The sequence below is a fragment of the Elephas maximus genome, chromosome 25, assembly GCF_024166365.1.
Source record: "Elephas maximus indicus isolate mEleMax1 chromosome 25, mEleMax1 primary haplotype, whole genome shotgun sequence".
NCBI classification, from domain to species: Eukaryota; Metazoa; Chordata; class Mammalia; order Proboscidea; family Elephantidae; genus Elephas; species Elephas maximus.
Genome location: NC_064843.1, coordinates 17910378 through 17926936, shown reverse-complemented (window position 1 = coordinate 17926936; position 16559 = coordinate 17910378). Strand labels below are relative to the sequence as shown.

At 47.2% G+C, this 16559-nt stretch overlaps 1 protein-coding gene across 2 annotated transcripts in view; it reads right to left on the bottom strand.

The window, feature by feature from the left end:
- Positions 1-16081, bottom strand: part of ATP9A (ATPase phospholipid transporting 9A (putative)) — a 148650-nt gene extending 132569 nt beyond the window's left edge. Inside the window, exon 1 of one of the 2 annotated variants that reach the window (XM_049868746.1) lies at positions 15947-16081. In XM_049868746.1, the coding sequence (XP_049724703.1) occupies positions 15947-16014 (68 nt within the window). In that variant the 5' untranslated portion in view covers positions 16015-16081. Of the gene's footprint in view, positions 1-14893; positions 15116-15946 lie in introns of those variants that run through there. The other variant, XM_049868748.1, reaches the window with a different exon arrangement.
- Positions 16082-16559: the final 478 nt, after the last annotated feature.

The window sequence follows — 16559 nt, the reverse complement described above, 5'->3', positions numbered from 1 at the left end:
CCCAGCCATGCCAGAGGCAGGCCTCTCCCTTGCCCTCGGCCTCTCCCCTGCTCAGGCAAGGGTTAGGAAGCTCTTTAAGCTCTGCCAGTAAGCACCCAGAGGCACCCCACTCTGCCAGCAAGCCCAAAGGCACTCAGTTTTCTCGCTCCATGGGCCGGGAAGCCCACTGTGCAGTCTCCTGTAGTCTTTCCTGCCACCGTTTCTCTGCTACTGCTTCTCGCCATCTTGTGCTACAGCTCTCTCTGCCTCCTGGCTCCTGAAGCTTCTCAGCCCAGGGATCCCGGGTCCAAAGGACTCACTCTGCTCTGGCTTTCCTTCCTTGGTGGTGGTGTGATCCTCTCTTCCTGCCTCTGGGATGGCTCATTTTAAGCCTAGCAGGATAGCAAAACCCACCAATCCCCTTCGAGGGCCACAGTTACCTTATTCACACATGGCGTAAAGACCATGGCGAGAAAGGCCAAGGTCCAGTGGACCACAACAACATTCCTACCAGACACATATTATGTGTCACCAGAACGTAAGCTACAAGAAAGCAGGGATTTTTGTCTCTCAGTGTTTACTGTGCCAGGGACAGAGTAAATATTTATGAAGTGAATGAATGACCGGATCAACGGTAGTTGTTCTTATTCTTCTCGCTGTTAGTTTTTGTTAACCTGTTTGTGAATGGATACAACTCTGCAATCTGGATACCCATTCAAATAGCTGACAGTCCTTTTGTAATATCCAAAAACCAAGTCTAAGATTCTCACCTGCGAGCCTTCTGCCCTGTAATAAGCAGAGCTCTGGTGTGTCACTTTGCAGACCTGGTCCATCCCACACCAGACAGGTGAGTTCTCCCAGGTCTGGAGGCCTCTGCCTCCCTCAACTTTCCTTTTGTTTTCCTTCAGAGGGACCGCATTCAGAACAGATGAGTTATTTATACAATGTCACTGAACGTCCGTGTAGGAACTGCTGAACTGGTGTATATTCTGCTGTATATATTCTCAACAAAATAAATCATAAAGAGCAATGCCTGCCCAAATTAAAATATGTATATTATTTGTAAGGTGAAGAAAAAAGAATTAACTTGTAGAAAAACAGGGAACTGGTTAAGTAAGCTAGGGGAGGTCTACTCAAAGAAATAATATGTTGCCATTTAAAATATCATTTACAAAGTATGCCACGATGCAGAAAATGCCTGACATTAAAATGTTACATGAAAAAAAGTAGAAAATAAAAACACATGTGCTACATTGTTCCAATTCACAAAACAACGTACACACAGAAACAGCAGAAAACAACGTGCTAAAATGTAGTCATAACTGTGGTGGTTGTTTTTGGTAGGAAAGAAACACCGGAACTTCCTTTATCAGTTTTCTCTGTTCTCCAGTGTGTCTTTAGTAAGCATGCACACCTTTTATCATTAAAAGAAAAAATACATACTTCTTTTTTTTTTTTTAGTGTTGCTCTTATAATGTGAAGTACTCAACAACAGAGTGCTTGGTCAAACGGTGGAATCTGGAGACCCCCAGAAGGAAAGGCCGCTGTAACGTTGCCAAGGTGAGGTTCAGTGTTACAGTGACTTGGCTAATCCAAATGTCTAAAATAATCTCAGATAAAGAATAGGAAGCCTCTTTCAAATAAATCAATCACAAATTAAAAATAAATTTCTTTCGATATCGCTACACTCCCATAAGAATGGCTGAAAGGAAAGAAGACAATACCAAGCATGGAACTGCTGGTGGGAGTGCAAACAAGTTCAAACACTTTGGAAAACTGCCATTTTCTACCACAGCTAAACACACATACACCGGAGGGCCCAGCAAAGCCACATGATTTGAGTACTAAAAGACATGTTCAAGAATGTTCACAGCACTGTGTCCCATGAGAGTCAAAACTGAAACCGCCCAAATGCCCATCAAGAGAAGGCATAAAGAGATCATGATATAGACATACAGTGATAGTATAAGGCAATTAGAACGAACAAACAGCCAAGCTCATGCAACACAGCTTAACCTCACAAATTAACACATGAAGTAAAAAGCCAGGTTCAAGCGAAGACACACTGCTTGATTCCATCTATCATGCTGCTGAGGGGGGCCGCACCTGGAAAAAGACCCAAGGGGGTTCCTGAGGTAATAGCCTGTTTCTTTATCTGGTGCTGGTTACACGAATGTGTTCACTTTATGAAAATTCATCAGGCTGTGCACTTACGATTTGTATACTTTCCTTTGTCTGAATATGTATATATATGTGTGTGTGAATATTTTTTTTATTTTTTTATGTGTATGCATTATTTGATTTCATTTTACTTGGATCCACAATCAATGCCCATGGAAGCAGCTGTCAAGAAATAAAACAATGAAAAAAGAAAGAAAATAATGTATTGCCTTGGGAAAATCTGCTGCAAAAAAAGACCTCTTTAAAGTGTTAAAAAGCAAAGATGTCACTTTGAGGACTGAGGTGCCTCTGACCCAAGCCATGGTATTTTCAGTCACCTCGTATGCATGCGAAAGCTGGACAATGAATAAGGAAGACCAAAGAAGAACTAATGAATTTGAATTATGGTGCTTGTGAAGAATATTGAACATATCATGGACTGCCAGAAGTATGAACAAATCTGTCTTGGAAGAACTACAGCCAGAATGCTCCTTAGAAGCGAGAATAGTGAGACTTTGTCTCACATGCTGTGTACACGTTATCAGGAGGGACCAGTCCCCGGAGAAGGACATTATGCTTGGTAAAGTGGAGGGTCCGCATAAAAGAGGAAGACCCTCAACGAGATGGATTGACACAGTGGCTAAAACAAGGGGCTCAGACATAGCAATGATTGTGAGGATGGCACAGGACTAGGCAGTGTTCTGTTGTACACAGAGTTGCTATGAGTCAGAGCCGAACGAATGGATGGCACCTAACAACACAACAACATGCATTATTTAAACTCGAAAAAAAAATCAACCCTTCTATAAAAAAGAAAACAACAGGTGGGTCAAGTGATCTTATCTGCTTACTACCTGGTCTTTTCATTTCCTTTAACCAACTGCCTTTAATTTGGAGAGTGAAGAAAAAAGAAAAGAGGGGAGAAGGTTTACAGCTGCGGATGGTGCCATTGCCTCACAGGGCACGTGGGATGCCTTTTATATTTCTCCTAAAAAGAGAGATAGCAGCTCAGCTCCTGCCCAAATGAGCTCACAGAGAACTCTCAAGTCTGGACTGCCTGCATAAAACTGTCAAAAAACTCATTTACATCAGTTTAAAATAAAAGTTTGCTAACAACATCAAGAGATCCATCCCTGGCAAAATGAGATGCTTCCCAAATGCTCTCTTCATTACTAAATCAGAAAGCTAAACTCAGTGTCAAGAACAGAGTCCAAACAGGAATTTCTCACTCAACAGGTTTTCTTTTTTTTTTTTTAGAGGATGTTGTTGTTGTTGTTAGGTACCCTCAAGTCAGTTCCGACTCATAGCCACCCTATGCACAACAGAACAAAACACTGCCCAGTCCTACGTCATCCTTACAATTGTTATACTTGAGCTCATTGTTGCAGCCACAGTGTCAATCCACCTCGTTGAGGGTCTTCCTCTTTTCCACTGACCCTGTACTCTGCCAAGCATGATGTCCTTCTCCAGGGACTCATCCCTCCTGACAACATGTCCAAAGTACGTAAGCTGCAGCCTCGACATCCCCTACTCTAAGGAGCATTCCGGCCGCACTTCTTCCAAGACAGATTTGTTCGTTCTTTTGGCAGTCCACGGTATATTCAGTATTCTCCAACACCACAATTCAAAGGCGTCTACTCTTCTTCGGTCTTCCTTATTCATCGTCCAGCTTTCACATGCATATGATGCAATTGAAAACACCATGGCTTGGGTCAGGCACACCTTAGTCTTCAGGGTGACATCTTTGCTCTTCAACACTTTAAAGAGGTCCTTTGCAGGAGATTTGCCCAATGCGTCTTTTGATTTCTTGACTGCTGCTTCCATGGCTGTTGATTGTGGATCCAAGTAAAATGAAATCCTTGACAACTTCAATCTTTTCTCCGTTTATCATGATGTTGCTCATTGGTCCAGTTGTGAGGATTTCTGTTTTCTTTATGTTGAGGTGTAATCCATACTGAAGGCTGTGGTCTTTGATCTTCATTAGTAAGTGCTTCAAGTCCTCTTCACTTTCAGCAAGCAAGGTTGTGTCATCTGCATAACGCAGGTTGTTAATGAGTCTTCCTCCAATCCTGATGCCCTGTTCTTCTTCATATAGTCCCGCTTCTCGTATTATTTGCTCAGCATACAGACTGAATAGGTATGGTGAAAGAATACAACCCTGACACACACCTCTTCTGACTTTAAACCAATCAGTATCCCCTTGTTCTGTCTGAACAACTGCCTCTTGATCTATGTAAAGGTTCCTCATGAGCACAATTAAGTGTTCTGGAATTCCCATTCTTCACAGTGTTATCCATAGTTTGTTATGATCCACACAGTCGAATGCCTTTGCATAGTCAATAAAACACAGGTAAACATCCTTCTGGTATTCTCTGCTTTCAGCCAGGATCCATCTGACATCAGCAATGAGATCCCTGGTTCCACGTCCTCTTCTGAAACCGGCCTGAATTTCTGGCAGTTCCCTGTCGATATACTGCTACAGCCGTTTTTGAATGATCTTCAGCAGAATTTTGCTTGTGTGTGATATTAATGATATTGTTCTATAATTTCCACATTCGGTTGGATCACCTTTCTTGGGAATAGGCATAAATATGGATCTCTTCCAGTCAGTTGGCCAGGAAGCTGTCTTCCATATTTCTTGGCATAGACGAGTGAGCACCTCCAGCGCTGCATCTGTTTGTTGAAACATCTCAATTGATATTCCATCAATTCCTGAAGCCTTGGTTTTCGCCAATGCCTTCAGAGCATCTTGGACTTCTTCCTTCAGTACCATTGGCTCCTGATCATATGCCACCTCTTGAGAAATGGTTGAATATCGACTAATTCTTTTTGGTAAAATGACTCTGTGTATTCCTTCCATCTTATATCGATGCTTCCTGTGTCGTTTAATATTCTCCCCATGGAATCCTTCACTATTGCAACTCGAGGCTTGAAAATTTTTTCTTCAGTTCTTTCAGCTTGAGAAACGCTGAGTGTGTTCTTCCCTTTTGGTTTTCCATCTCCAGCTTTAGAGAATGAGGTATCTTAAAAGGGCAATATGAGATGTGGCCACTTGTAGTGAACTCATTCATTCCCTTAGTCCAGTGGCTCCCAAACAGGGAAGATTTTGCCCCCTAGGGGCCATTGGCAATGTCTAGAGACATTTTTGGTTGTCACAACTGGAGGGGGGGGCCGGGGGGGGGGCACATGCTACCAGCACCTAGTGGGTAAAGGCCAGGAATGCTGTTAAGCATCCTACAACGCAGAGGCAGTCCCTTATAGCAGAGAATTATCCAGTCCCAAGTATCAGTAAGGAGCCCTGGTGGTACATCAGTTAAGTGCTCAACTGCCAACTGAAAGGTTGGTGGTTTGAACCTACCCAGCAACTCCATGGGATAAAGACCTGGTGATCTGCTCCTGTAAAGATTACGGCCTAGGAAACCTTGTGCAACAGTTCCACTCTGTCACACAGGGTCACTATGAGTCAAAAATTGACTCGAAGGCACCTTACAATGACAAGTATCAGCAGTGCCTGAAGTCTAATCTGACCAAGGCCAACTTCATCCAGTGTCACAGCAGACTGCCCAGTGGGGGGCGGGAGATCCTGCCCAGGCCCTGTTTTATAAGGGGACACTGTTCACAGGACAAGCGTCTTCCTTGGGGATAGCAGTCATCTCTGTAATTTCACTGTCCAACTCCATGGGGACAAATGGGCTCTTCCGGGGCACTGGCCAAACACAGAGATCTGGGAGGAAGCAAGACACCCAGCCAGCCCACATTTCCCACCCAACCAGGAGCCTTTCTGTGAAGGCCAGAGTCCCTCTCCCACCAGAAACTTCCACAGGGCCCCTTCTGACTGTCCCCTCCCAGAATTCTCTCAAACCCTGTTTAGACAAAGATACAAGCAACAAGAAGATCCCCAGTCAACCTGGTAAGCTAATCATCACTTAATATCAGGTTTTTCATGGATAACTTAACAAAATATCATTATTTTACTATTGGCACAACTAGATGATCTCATTTATTTTCCCTTGTAGGCAATGACTGATAGATCATCACTTCCTGAATGCCAGTCATCCTTGGGGCATAGCCACAAACCTCATGAACTATAACATACAACACGTTTCCTTTAAACTGACTCCCTGATTTTGACTTAAATGTATTCTGAGAAGAAATTTATTATCACCACTGTAAAGAGAAAACAACCTTTAAAACATTATGCTGAGTGAGATAAGTCAAACGCAAAAGGACAAATATTGTATGATCTCACTTCCATGAAATATCTAGAATCGGCAAATGCGTAGAGACAAAAGAAGTTACCAGGGGCTGGAAGGAGGGGCAAATGGAGAGTTAGAGAGAGAAAGAAGAGAGAAAACAAGCATTACTTGGCACAAACATAAAGATCCAAAAAATAATTGCTTAATGTTTAAGTGTTTGGCCGTGAGTCACCTAAAATGAGCTTTGCTAACGTTTCCTGCAGTCCAACTTTAAACATACGTACCAATATTTCAAATGCATACCAGTAAGAAAAGAGACACTAGTTAATAAAATCAGCACCATCCTTAACTCTGTAGGTAAAAGTCGTTGACAAAATAAGTGACAACTAGTCTTTTTCTTTCTACATTAAACCATTCATTTTCTGCTTAAGTAGCGAAGGTGGGGACCCAGCATATCCACTTCCAAAAGCCATCAAGTATGGCTGGCCTCACACCCTGACTTTCCTCATTTGCATCTGGGCAAAGATATTAAAAGAGCTTTCTGTTGTGCAAAGTAATAGCCAAAGGTTCAAAGATGGACTTTTTGACACCTTGCTTCCTCCTTCCAGGGTGTTCCTGCACTACTGACAAAGGAGAAGTCAGAGGTCAAATGGACGCCCTCTCTTGGGGACTGGCATGCCAGGTCTCCTCGAGCTGGCCAGCTGGAGTGTAGATATGAGAAGGTCCTGAGGAAACCCTCAGCAAGTCTGGCTCCCGTGTCCCTATCTACCCTTCAGAGTCCCTCTCTCAGTTTGTAATTACACATCCCATGGCATCGCCTGCGAACGCCACGTGGGCAGGACTGCCGAGTCTGACTTCAGTCTGTGCAGGGCAGTGTTCAGGGCAGGCCCGTGGCTGGAAATGGTTGGATGAATGAGTGCATCTGAGCTGGCCAAAGAGGACAAAGGGGCCCTTCCTGAGGGGCAGCTGCCAGGGCTTGTCTGACTGCTCTTATTCACGGGGAGCAAACAACTGCTTATGCAATGCTTCATTCCACCACAGAGACAGAAAAGTGCGGGGTCCTGGATGTCGCCCACCAGCACGACTCCAAGGACCGCCCCCCAACATACCCCTCTAGCTGTACTCCTAATACTACCTCCATGTCAGAGGAAGGACAATTACAACACACACACACACACACACATATTTATAATGCTATATTCCTAATACTACCTCCGGAAACCCTGGTGGCATAGTGGTTAAGAGCTACTGCTGCTAACCAAAAGGTCGGCAGTTTGAATCCACCATGCACTCCTTGGAAGCCATGTAGGGCAGTTCTACTCTATCCTGTAGGGTCACTATGAGTCAGAATCGACTCAACAGCAACAGGTTTGGTTTTTTGGTTTTAATACTACCTCCGTCATGTCAGGAGGGACAATTAATACACACATTCCTATATCGCTCACGCGCCTATATTTTAAAACAAAAAACACTGCCATGAAGTCGATTCCAACTCATAGTGACCCTATATACTATACACCTAAAATACCATATGCTTATATACTATATATGTAATACTACCTCCATCATGTCAAAAAAGGGCATTTTAGCGCCACAAACTAGAAGTGACAACTGCAATAGAAAAGTTCAGACCTTTAAATAAAACATATCTGCATGAAAAACTCCCTACGTTGTCATTATTTTTCTTAGTTCACATAAACCGTAAGAACCGCATCACTGATGGATGCTGGTGGCCTGCCTCGGCCCTATACCTGGAGGCTCAGTAACTGCAGAAGTTCTGTGTGGACTGGGATAGCGTCTACTGGAGTTAAGTTCTCTGTGGCCATTTTCTGGGCAGAGTTCTTCCTCAACTAGACCCTCTACAAAGTTCTACAAAGAGAAGCTAGTGTTACCCAGTCTAGGAACCCACAGGAAGCCGGTCCTACCCTCCAGACTGTGGGAAGAACAATTTCTGATGTTCTCTAAGGGTTTATATGCTAGCCTGCAGGCATCAAGCCAGATGACACAGGCACTCTTACTATGCCCTCATTTTATGGAAGAGGAAACTGAGGCATCCTGGGGATAAGGTAGCAGCCCCACATTCCCAAACCCACTGCTACTGAGTCAATTAAAACTCATAGCAACCCCATAGGGCTTCCGAGGCTGTCAATTTCTACGGAAGCAGACTGCCACATCCTTCTCCCACAGAGCAGCTGCTGGGTTCAAATGGCTAACCTTTCAGTTAGGAGTCAAGCACTTTAACCTCTGAGCCACGAGGGCCCCACATCAGATTGGCAGTAAAGTAGCAAAACAGGTATATCAACTTAGGTCTGATCTAAACTCAACCAGCAGGCAACCAAGCTGGCATACTGCCCTGCGTACTGAAAATTATACTCCAGAATATTCCTATCTTTTTTGTTTCTTTTTTTTAATACAGCATTTTACAAAATGCAACATATTGTAAACAACTGCCACTCCCACATTTTCTGTCCTGCAGCCACTGTGTAAAAAAAGAGAAAATAATCAGTTATTGGAGGGAAAAACAAATGATCAAACAGAGAAAAACAGTATAATGGGGGCAGAGCTGATCAAACGTCCTCCAGCTAGCAGCCACAGGTGCCCATGAAGAGACCCTGGACCATGGTTCCTGGTTTGGAGTCACACTCATCTGGGTTCTAATTCATGTCTGCCATTCATTTTCGTCCTTGACTAACTGTTAACCTTTCTGAGCCTCTGGTTTCCTTATCAGTAAAACAAGGATGTAAAAAGACCAGCATCAAAGGACAACTGTGTAGCATGAATGGGAAAACACTACTTCAGGGCCAAAACATTACAGATCTAAGTTATTAATGTTTCTCCCCCACAGTCAAGTAAGGAGGCACACACCCACGCCCGGACAGGGAACACAACAGAGAATCCCTGATGGAGCAGAAGAACAGTGGGATGCAAACCTCAAATTTTCACAAAAAGACCAGACTTAATGGTCTGACTGAGACTAGAAGGACTCCTGAGGTCATGGTCCCCAGACCTTCTGTTAGCCCAAGACAGGAACCATTCCCGAAGCCAGCTCTTCAGACACAGACTGGACTGGACTATAGGATGGAAAATGAGACTATGTGGGCAGCTCCTGTCTGGAGGCGAGATGAGAAGGCAAAGGGGGACAGAAGCTGGCTGAATGGACACAGGAATACAGGGTGGAGAGAAGTGTGCTGTCTCATTGGGGGAGAGCAACTAGGAGTACATAACAAGGTGTATATAAATTTTTGTATGAGAGACTGACTTGATTTGTAAACTTTCACTTAAACCACAATACAATAAATTCCCTGCTCTCAAGCGAAGTGTCAGCATGAGCCTTGAGGTGCCTCTGCTGCAGCCACCTGGCAGATGGCTCCTTGTCTGGGCCCCGCCCACCTCCATGAGATATAAAGGCTGGTGCGGGAATCCTGTCCCAAGGTCCACAGTACACACCTGTCTGCGTTCATGTCCTGCTGCTGCTTGTAACAAATTATCACAAACTTAGTGGCTTAAAACAACACAAATTTATTCTCTTATCGTTTTGGAGGCTAGGAGTCCAGCATGGGTCTCATGTGGCTAAAATCAAGGTGTCAGCAAGGTTGTATTTCTTCTGGAGGCTCCCAGGGAGAATGCCTTTCCTTGCCTTTCCCAACTTCTGGAGGCTGCCTGCATTCCCTGGTTTGTGGTCCCATCTCCCATCTTCAAGCCAGCAACATAGCATATTCAAGCATCTGCCTACAACCCCTGCTACCATCATCGCATCTCCTTCTCTAGGTCTCTCTTCCCTCCTCCTTATACTAAGGTTCGTTGTGATTACATGGAGCCCACCTGGATAATCCAGGGTAATCAATCGCCCCATCTCAAGATTCTTCATTTAAATCAGATCTCCAAAGTCCCTTTTGCCATGTAAGAACATATTCATACATCCCAGGGATTAGGAGGTGGACAACTTTGAGAACCACTATTCGCTGACCACACCATCTGTGCTGTAATCTCTGAACAATCCAGACTTCATATTATTTGACTCTTTTCCATGAAATGCATGGCTTCTTGGTATATCATTCCAAAATTTTCTCATAATTCCAGCAAAAAACAAAATTTCACTGTGATATGGCTCTCATATTTCAAGATGAAAATTAACACATGCTCGCCCACCACCTGACGCCCCTCAGTGCAGGGAGAGAGAAAAAGGCGGCTAAGCCGCTAAGCAGCCCAGGTTTGCCTTCTGATTGCTCGCAAGCATCCCTTCCCTGCTCCCGGCACTCCCACTCCCCAAGTTCCTCAGGCATCCACCCCTCCACAGCTCTCCAAGCGTATGGTGAAGACATGACAGACTTGGTTCCATAGACCTGCAAAGACTCTGAGCCAGGAAGACGCGATCAGATCAGCTAAGTGGCAGTTGGAGCATGTATGACAGACTTCTGCCTGGACCACCGAGAAAAGGTTCTCCTCTCTTGATTCCTAGGAGCAGAGCTTTTACTATCCTTCTTTAATAATTTAATCTGGAGAGTGGCTTCAGTTCTGCTTTCTCTCACAAAGGAGTCAGGTGCCTGGCCCTGTGTAGTGGTGCCAGACCCTGTGTCCTGGTGATTCAGATGTCACTGTCCCAAACCGCCTGGTGCTCCCAGCCACACACACATATGGAACTGCAGTTGTGTGAGAAAGAAGAAGGCTGGGTGCTCTAAGAGGCTCCAAGAGTGGGATCTGATCTCTAGTCAGGAACATCGCAGAGAAGGCTTAATGGAAAAATAAGCATTAACTGGGTAAAAGGGGGAGGGAAGAGTATTCCAGGCAGAGAGCAGGGTGCACAAAGGCCCTGCACCAGGAGGGAGCCTCGGAGGAGGGGACACTAAGTGAAGGGCATGTGGCTGGATGAGGGAGGGACCAGTGTATGTTACAGTGAGGACAGAAGCAGGTGGGGGCTGAGAGCAGAGCCGCTGGCAGAACTTTCTGTGATGATGGAAATGCTCTGCATCTGTACTGTCCAACACAGTCACCACTGGTCACATGTGGACATCGGGTACTGAAACATGGCTAGCGCCACTGAGGAAATGAATTTTTAATTTTATTTCACTTTAATTATGTTACTTACATTTGAGTTTAAATAGTCATGTGGGGATACTGGCCACCATACTGGTCAGCACAGGACCAGACCACTCATGGCAATGGGAAGGCACCGGACGGTCTCAAGCAGAAAATTTTCCTGGTTAGATCAACATCTGGCCACATCTGCTGTGGACACAAGGTGGAGACCCTGTTGGTCGGTCAATAACATGAATGCAAGAAGACAAGCAGTGACAATAATGATGACAACGATGACTGGTGTGGTTGCAGTGTTGAGGGAAATGTGGACAGATTACAGATTCAGGAGGCAAAATGAAGAGGTCCTGGCGACGGATTAGCAACAGGAGGTGTGGGAAAAGGCGATATCCTGGATGATGGCCGAGTTTCAAGATTCTGCCACTAAACAGATGGGACTCCCTCTCTCTGAACTGAGCAACCCTGGAGGAAGATCAGGGTCATTGTGGGGGCAAGACCAGGAGTTTAGTTTTTGCCACGTTGAGAGGAAGAAGAGTCAGGAGGGCAGAAGAGTTTCAGTCCCTGGTCACTGACACCATGGACATGGATGTGCTCACCCATGGAGGGATCAGAGAAGCGGGGTAGGGAGTCTACAGCCAAATATTGAGCAACTCCAACATTTTAATGGCTGGATAGAGGAAGATGAGGTGGGAGAACCCACAGGGCTGCTACGGAAGATTCGGGAAAGACTAACAAACCAGGTCCCAAAAACTCATGGTAGGCAAGAGAAAGGAAAACATATGTCCACACAGTCAAGACTTGTCTGTGAATGTTCACAGCATTGTTATTTAAAACAGGTAGCAACAATCCAAATTCCACCACGGTGAATGGATAAACAAAATGCAGTGTATCTATACCATGGAATTCTATTGAACAATAAAAAGGAACTTCAAAAACATTATCTAAGTGAAAGAAGCCAGACACAAAAGGTCACATATTGTATTATTTACATGAAATGTTCAGAAAAAGCAAACCTATAGAAACAGAAAGAGCAGTGACTGCCTGGGGATGGGGTGAGAGCAGGGATTAACTGCAAAGAGGCATGAGGGAACTTTCTGGGGTGATGGAAATGTTTGAAAATGGGATTGTGGTAGTGGCTGCACAACTATCAATTTACTTAAAAAATCAATGAATTGTACACTTACAATGGATGTATTTTATGGCACATAAATTTTACCTCAACTAAGCTATTAAGAACAAACGAAAAAAAACTTGTGGTAGAGTATGTACCTAAATAATTCAGCTTTTCTTTCTCAACCCAGTTCATAACCAGAAGTTCCTAGTTCCCCAAGGCTAAATATATTAAACATCAAAGCATCCTTGTTCACTTTAGCCACAAAACGCAGAATTATTATTAAGACAAGGCGAAGTCTCAGGTCAGCTGGAGCTCAAGCTCCCAGCCCTTTCTACAAGATCACACCATCATGCGTCACCTGATGGAACGTTAGTATATACTTACACATTTTCCCAAATTTCATCAAGAGTGAGCCATGAAGTTCATGATATTTCTAACTTCTCATCGCAAGGGCCACCTCCTCTCAAAGGAGCACTCTGAAGACCCCCCACCCTACCCCAATAGCAAATCTCAGCTCCCAGGAAACAGCTAAGGCTTACTAAGCACTTACTTACTGTTCTAACCCTTACATGGATTAAGCCTCCAAACAACTCTATAAGATAGGAATAATTATTGTTATTTCCATTTACAGATGAAGAAACTGAGACCCAGAGAGATAAAGTAATTTTCCCAAGGTCACAAAGCTAGTACATGCTGGAGGCAGGGCTGGGACCCAGCTTCTTGACTCCTGCATCCCTGGCATTTCACCAGAAGCAAAGCACATGACGTCAGATGACAGTTTCCAGCAATGTAGGGTGAAAGTCTTGTTGCCTAACTAAACCATTTCAATGGTTTTCTCAACATCAGGATGTGGTAACTTTCTCAAGGGCTTTGGGGCCACCGGCTTTCCCCAATGAGCTGCACGCCTTGGCAACACATGCTGACTGACCCCAGAGTTCATTACACTCTGTTCCCTGGGGCACGTGGCACCCAGGATTTGGGTTTTTTACCACAAAACCCTCCAGCCATCTCCGGCCTTACTGCTGAGAGCACTGGGTATGATGAGCAGATGGGGGTTCTCACTAGTTCTATGACCTTGAATAAATGATTTAACATCACTGAGTCTTGGTTTCCCTATCTAGAAAGTAGGGTAAAATGAACCCCCAGAACTCATATGGTTGTCGCAGGGATTAAATAGGGCTCAAGTGCCCCGCAGAGAGCCTGACCGACTACACAGTTTCTTCTCCTTTATTGTCAGATGCAGTTGAGGTGGCCTCACGTGTAACAGACTGAACTGGTGCCAAGTCCTGCATCACCCTCACAACCGTGGTATGTTTGAGCCCATTGTTGCAGCTACTGTGTCAGTCCGCCTCATTGAGGGTTTTCCTCGTTTTCACTGACCCTCTACTTTACCAAACATGATGTCTTTTTGTAACGGTTGGCCCCTTATTATGTTTCAGGAAGCCCACCCATCTCTCTGTGCATCTAAATACAGTTTTCAAACACCAGGATCTCCACCTTGACCTTGCTACTCCTAAAAATGAAGACTGAATACAACATATATGCAAATGCCTTGGATCTGAATCTGTGACACTGCTCAGGAGATAGATTAGCTCCAAAGTTGACAAACCCTAGACGGGGGTGTGACCTCCATCCCAACAGAAACCCTATGCTTTTTTTTTTTTTAATCTGCACCACTTCCTCTGAGCTAGCTTCTTATTATTAGCCCTGCATAATTCTATCATGGTAATTATTACTTGTTAATAATTATTTGGTTTGTCTCTCACCCACTAAATTAGAGGTTGTCAATGATGACTGCATAATAAGATCATCTGAGTTTTTAAAATATATATCTTGACACCCAGACCCTACCCTCAGAGATATATCACTGGTCTGGAAAGGGACCGGAGAGTGGTAGTTGTTTAAGCTCCCCAGGTGAATGCAATGTACAGCCAAGGTTGGGATTCCCCCCACACCCACACACACCTGTTGGACAGGGCTTGTTTTAAATTCATCTTTGTATTCCCATCACCTGGCATGGCCCCTGTACACAGTAAGCATTTCGAAATTGTTTGTGGCATGAACTAATAACTGCAGGGCTTTAGTGTCCATCGATCATGTGAATTCATTAACATATTTGTTGAGGGTGTACTATATGGCAGGCACCTTTCCAGGGAAAGTATTCCTGTTAACTGTCACCATTCTTTGGCCCTGAGTAGTCAGGATTAAGACACAAGAGAACAGCGAAGGCACTACTGTGAATTTCAGCCTCCGTTCTGCTGTTATTCCCTCACTGAGTTCCCCCCTCCTCCTCTTTCTTAAACAACATCAAACAGGACCGCCTCACCGGAAGAGTCTAGGAAGCCGGAGACAAAACCCCTAGAAAATGGCAGCTGGCATCATCCCTTTTTTTTTTTTATTCCACTGATACCTGGTGAAGCCACTCTGGATTTCGCCATCCTCACCCCCTTGCATCTCCTGTTCCAAGTAACCGGTGGGGCGGTAAGGGGCAGCCACCGGGAAGTGCCCAGAGCCGACGCTCAGGGGAAGGGCGGGTCGGAGGCGCAGGCCCCGCCCAGCTGTCGTTCTCACCCTTCAGTGGACGTCAGCCTCACCTGGGCAGTGTGTGAAAACGCACATCCGCAGGTCCCACCCTCCCCCTCAATAACTCTAACTGATGGGTCTAAGGCGCGGCCAGGGAATCTGCATTTTAACCACCCCTCCCCCCAACCCCAGATTAGTCTGCTGCTGGCGATGCCACAGCCCCTCAAAGCCTCAACAGGTCACTGCCAGCCTCCGAACAGGAAGACGGCTGGGCGCAAGATATCCACCCACCCCCTCTCTCCAAGTGAGGGCACACCCACGCCTCGGTTGTCCACAGTCTGCCGCTGGGGGGAGCGCACAGCAGGTGGCAACGCCTACCCGCAAGCTCTTTCCCCCAAATGGAAGGGAGAGGATTGTCACCAATCGTCCCGCCAGCGCCCCTCCCACCCCCTGGGCTGCCGGTTCGGGCCCTCCCAAGACCGGGTGGGGAAAGCGGCCACCCGGAGCGCAGGTGGTCGCAGTGCAGCGTCCTGAGGCGCTGATGGGGGACCCCGAGGCAGGTCGTCCTCCCCCCAAATCAGCTGAGCCTATCTATGTCGGGCGGAGCTGGATTTGCTAGTGACCAAATCCACGAGCAGTAATCCCGAAACAATAAGCGGCGCAGAGGCCGAGCTGAGCCTAATTCCCCTCGCCTGTGGGTAGCGCCGGAGCAGCCCGGCTTCTCGGGGTTCCTACGGGAAAGGGGGTCAGCCCCGACTGGTCGGGAGCGGGCCGGGCCGGGCCGGGGCTGTGGCCGGGGCTGTGGCCGAGGAGGGCCCGCCCCGCGCTCCTCGCCGGCCAGGCTCCATGGCGCCGGGTGGCCCCGCGGCCGATCTGTCAGGCCCGAGCGCCCGGCTCCGTGGCGCCAACCGGGGGACCCGGCCGGGGCCCGCTCACCCACCCGGAGCGCGGCCTGCTGTCCATCCGCTTCTTCTGGCGCACCGGCTGCAGCGGGATGTTGTCCGTCATGTCCGCGCCGCCGCCCGCCTTGGCCGCCGCGCCCCCCGCGCCGCCGCCGCAGCCTGGGCCGCCGCCCGGTCCGGCCTCCGCGCCGCCGCCCGCCGGCGCCGCGCCGCCCCTGGGGAGGAGGCGGCGGCAGCGGGCGGGCCGGGCCCGCAGCGATGGGGCGAGCTCGCGAGCGCCGGGCCACGCGCGGAGCCGCCCGCGCGGCCCGACCGACGGACACGGCCGCACCATGGGCCCGAGCTGCGCCGCGGCTGCCACGGGGGCGCGAGCCGTGTCCGCGCCGCCGCAGAGTCCCCGCCCCCGGCCGCGCCGCGCGCCCCCCACGCGCGCCCACCGGCCACGCGCCCCCCGCCCGGCCCCGCGCCGTGCGCACGCGCACCCTGCACTGCAGTCCTCTGCCAGCACCCGACATGCACAATCACACACGCACACCTGCACACACACACACCCCCTGACGTCCTAGCCCTATCACGACCACATCCACCCTCTCCCACGCTCACTCTTCACCAACTTTCACTCACACACACCCTGCCACGCTCACCCCATCA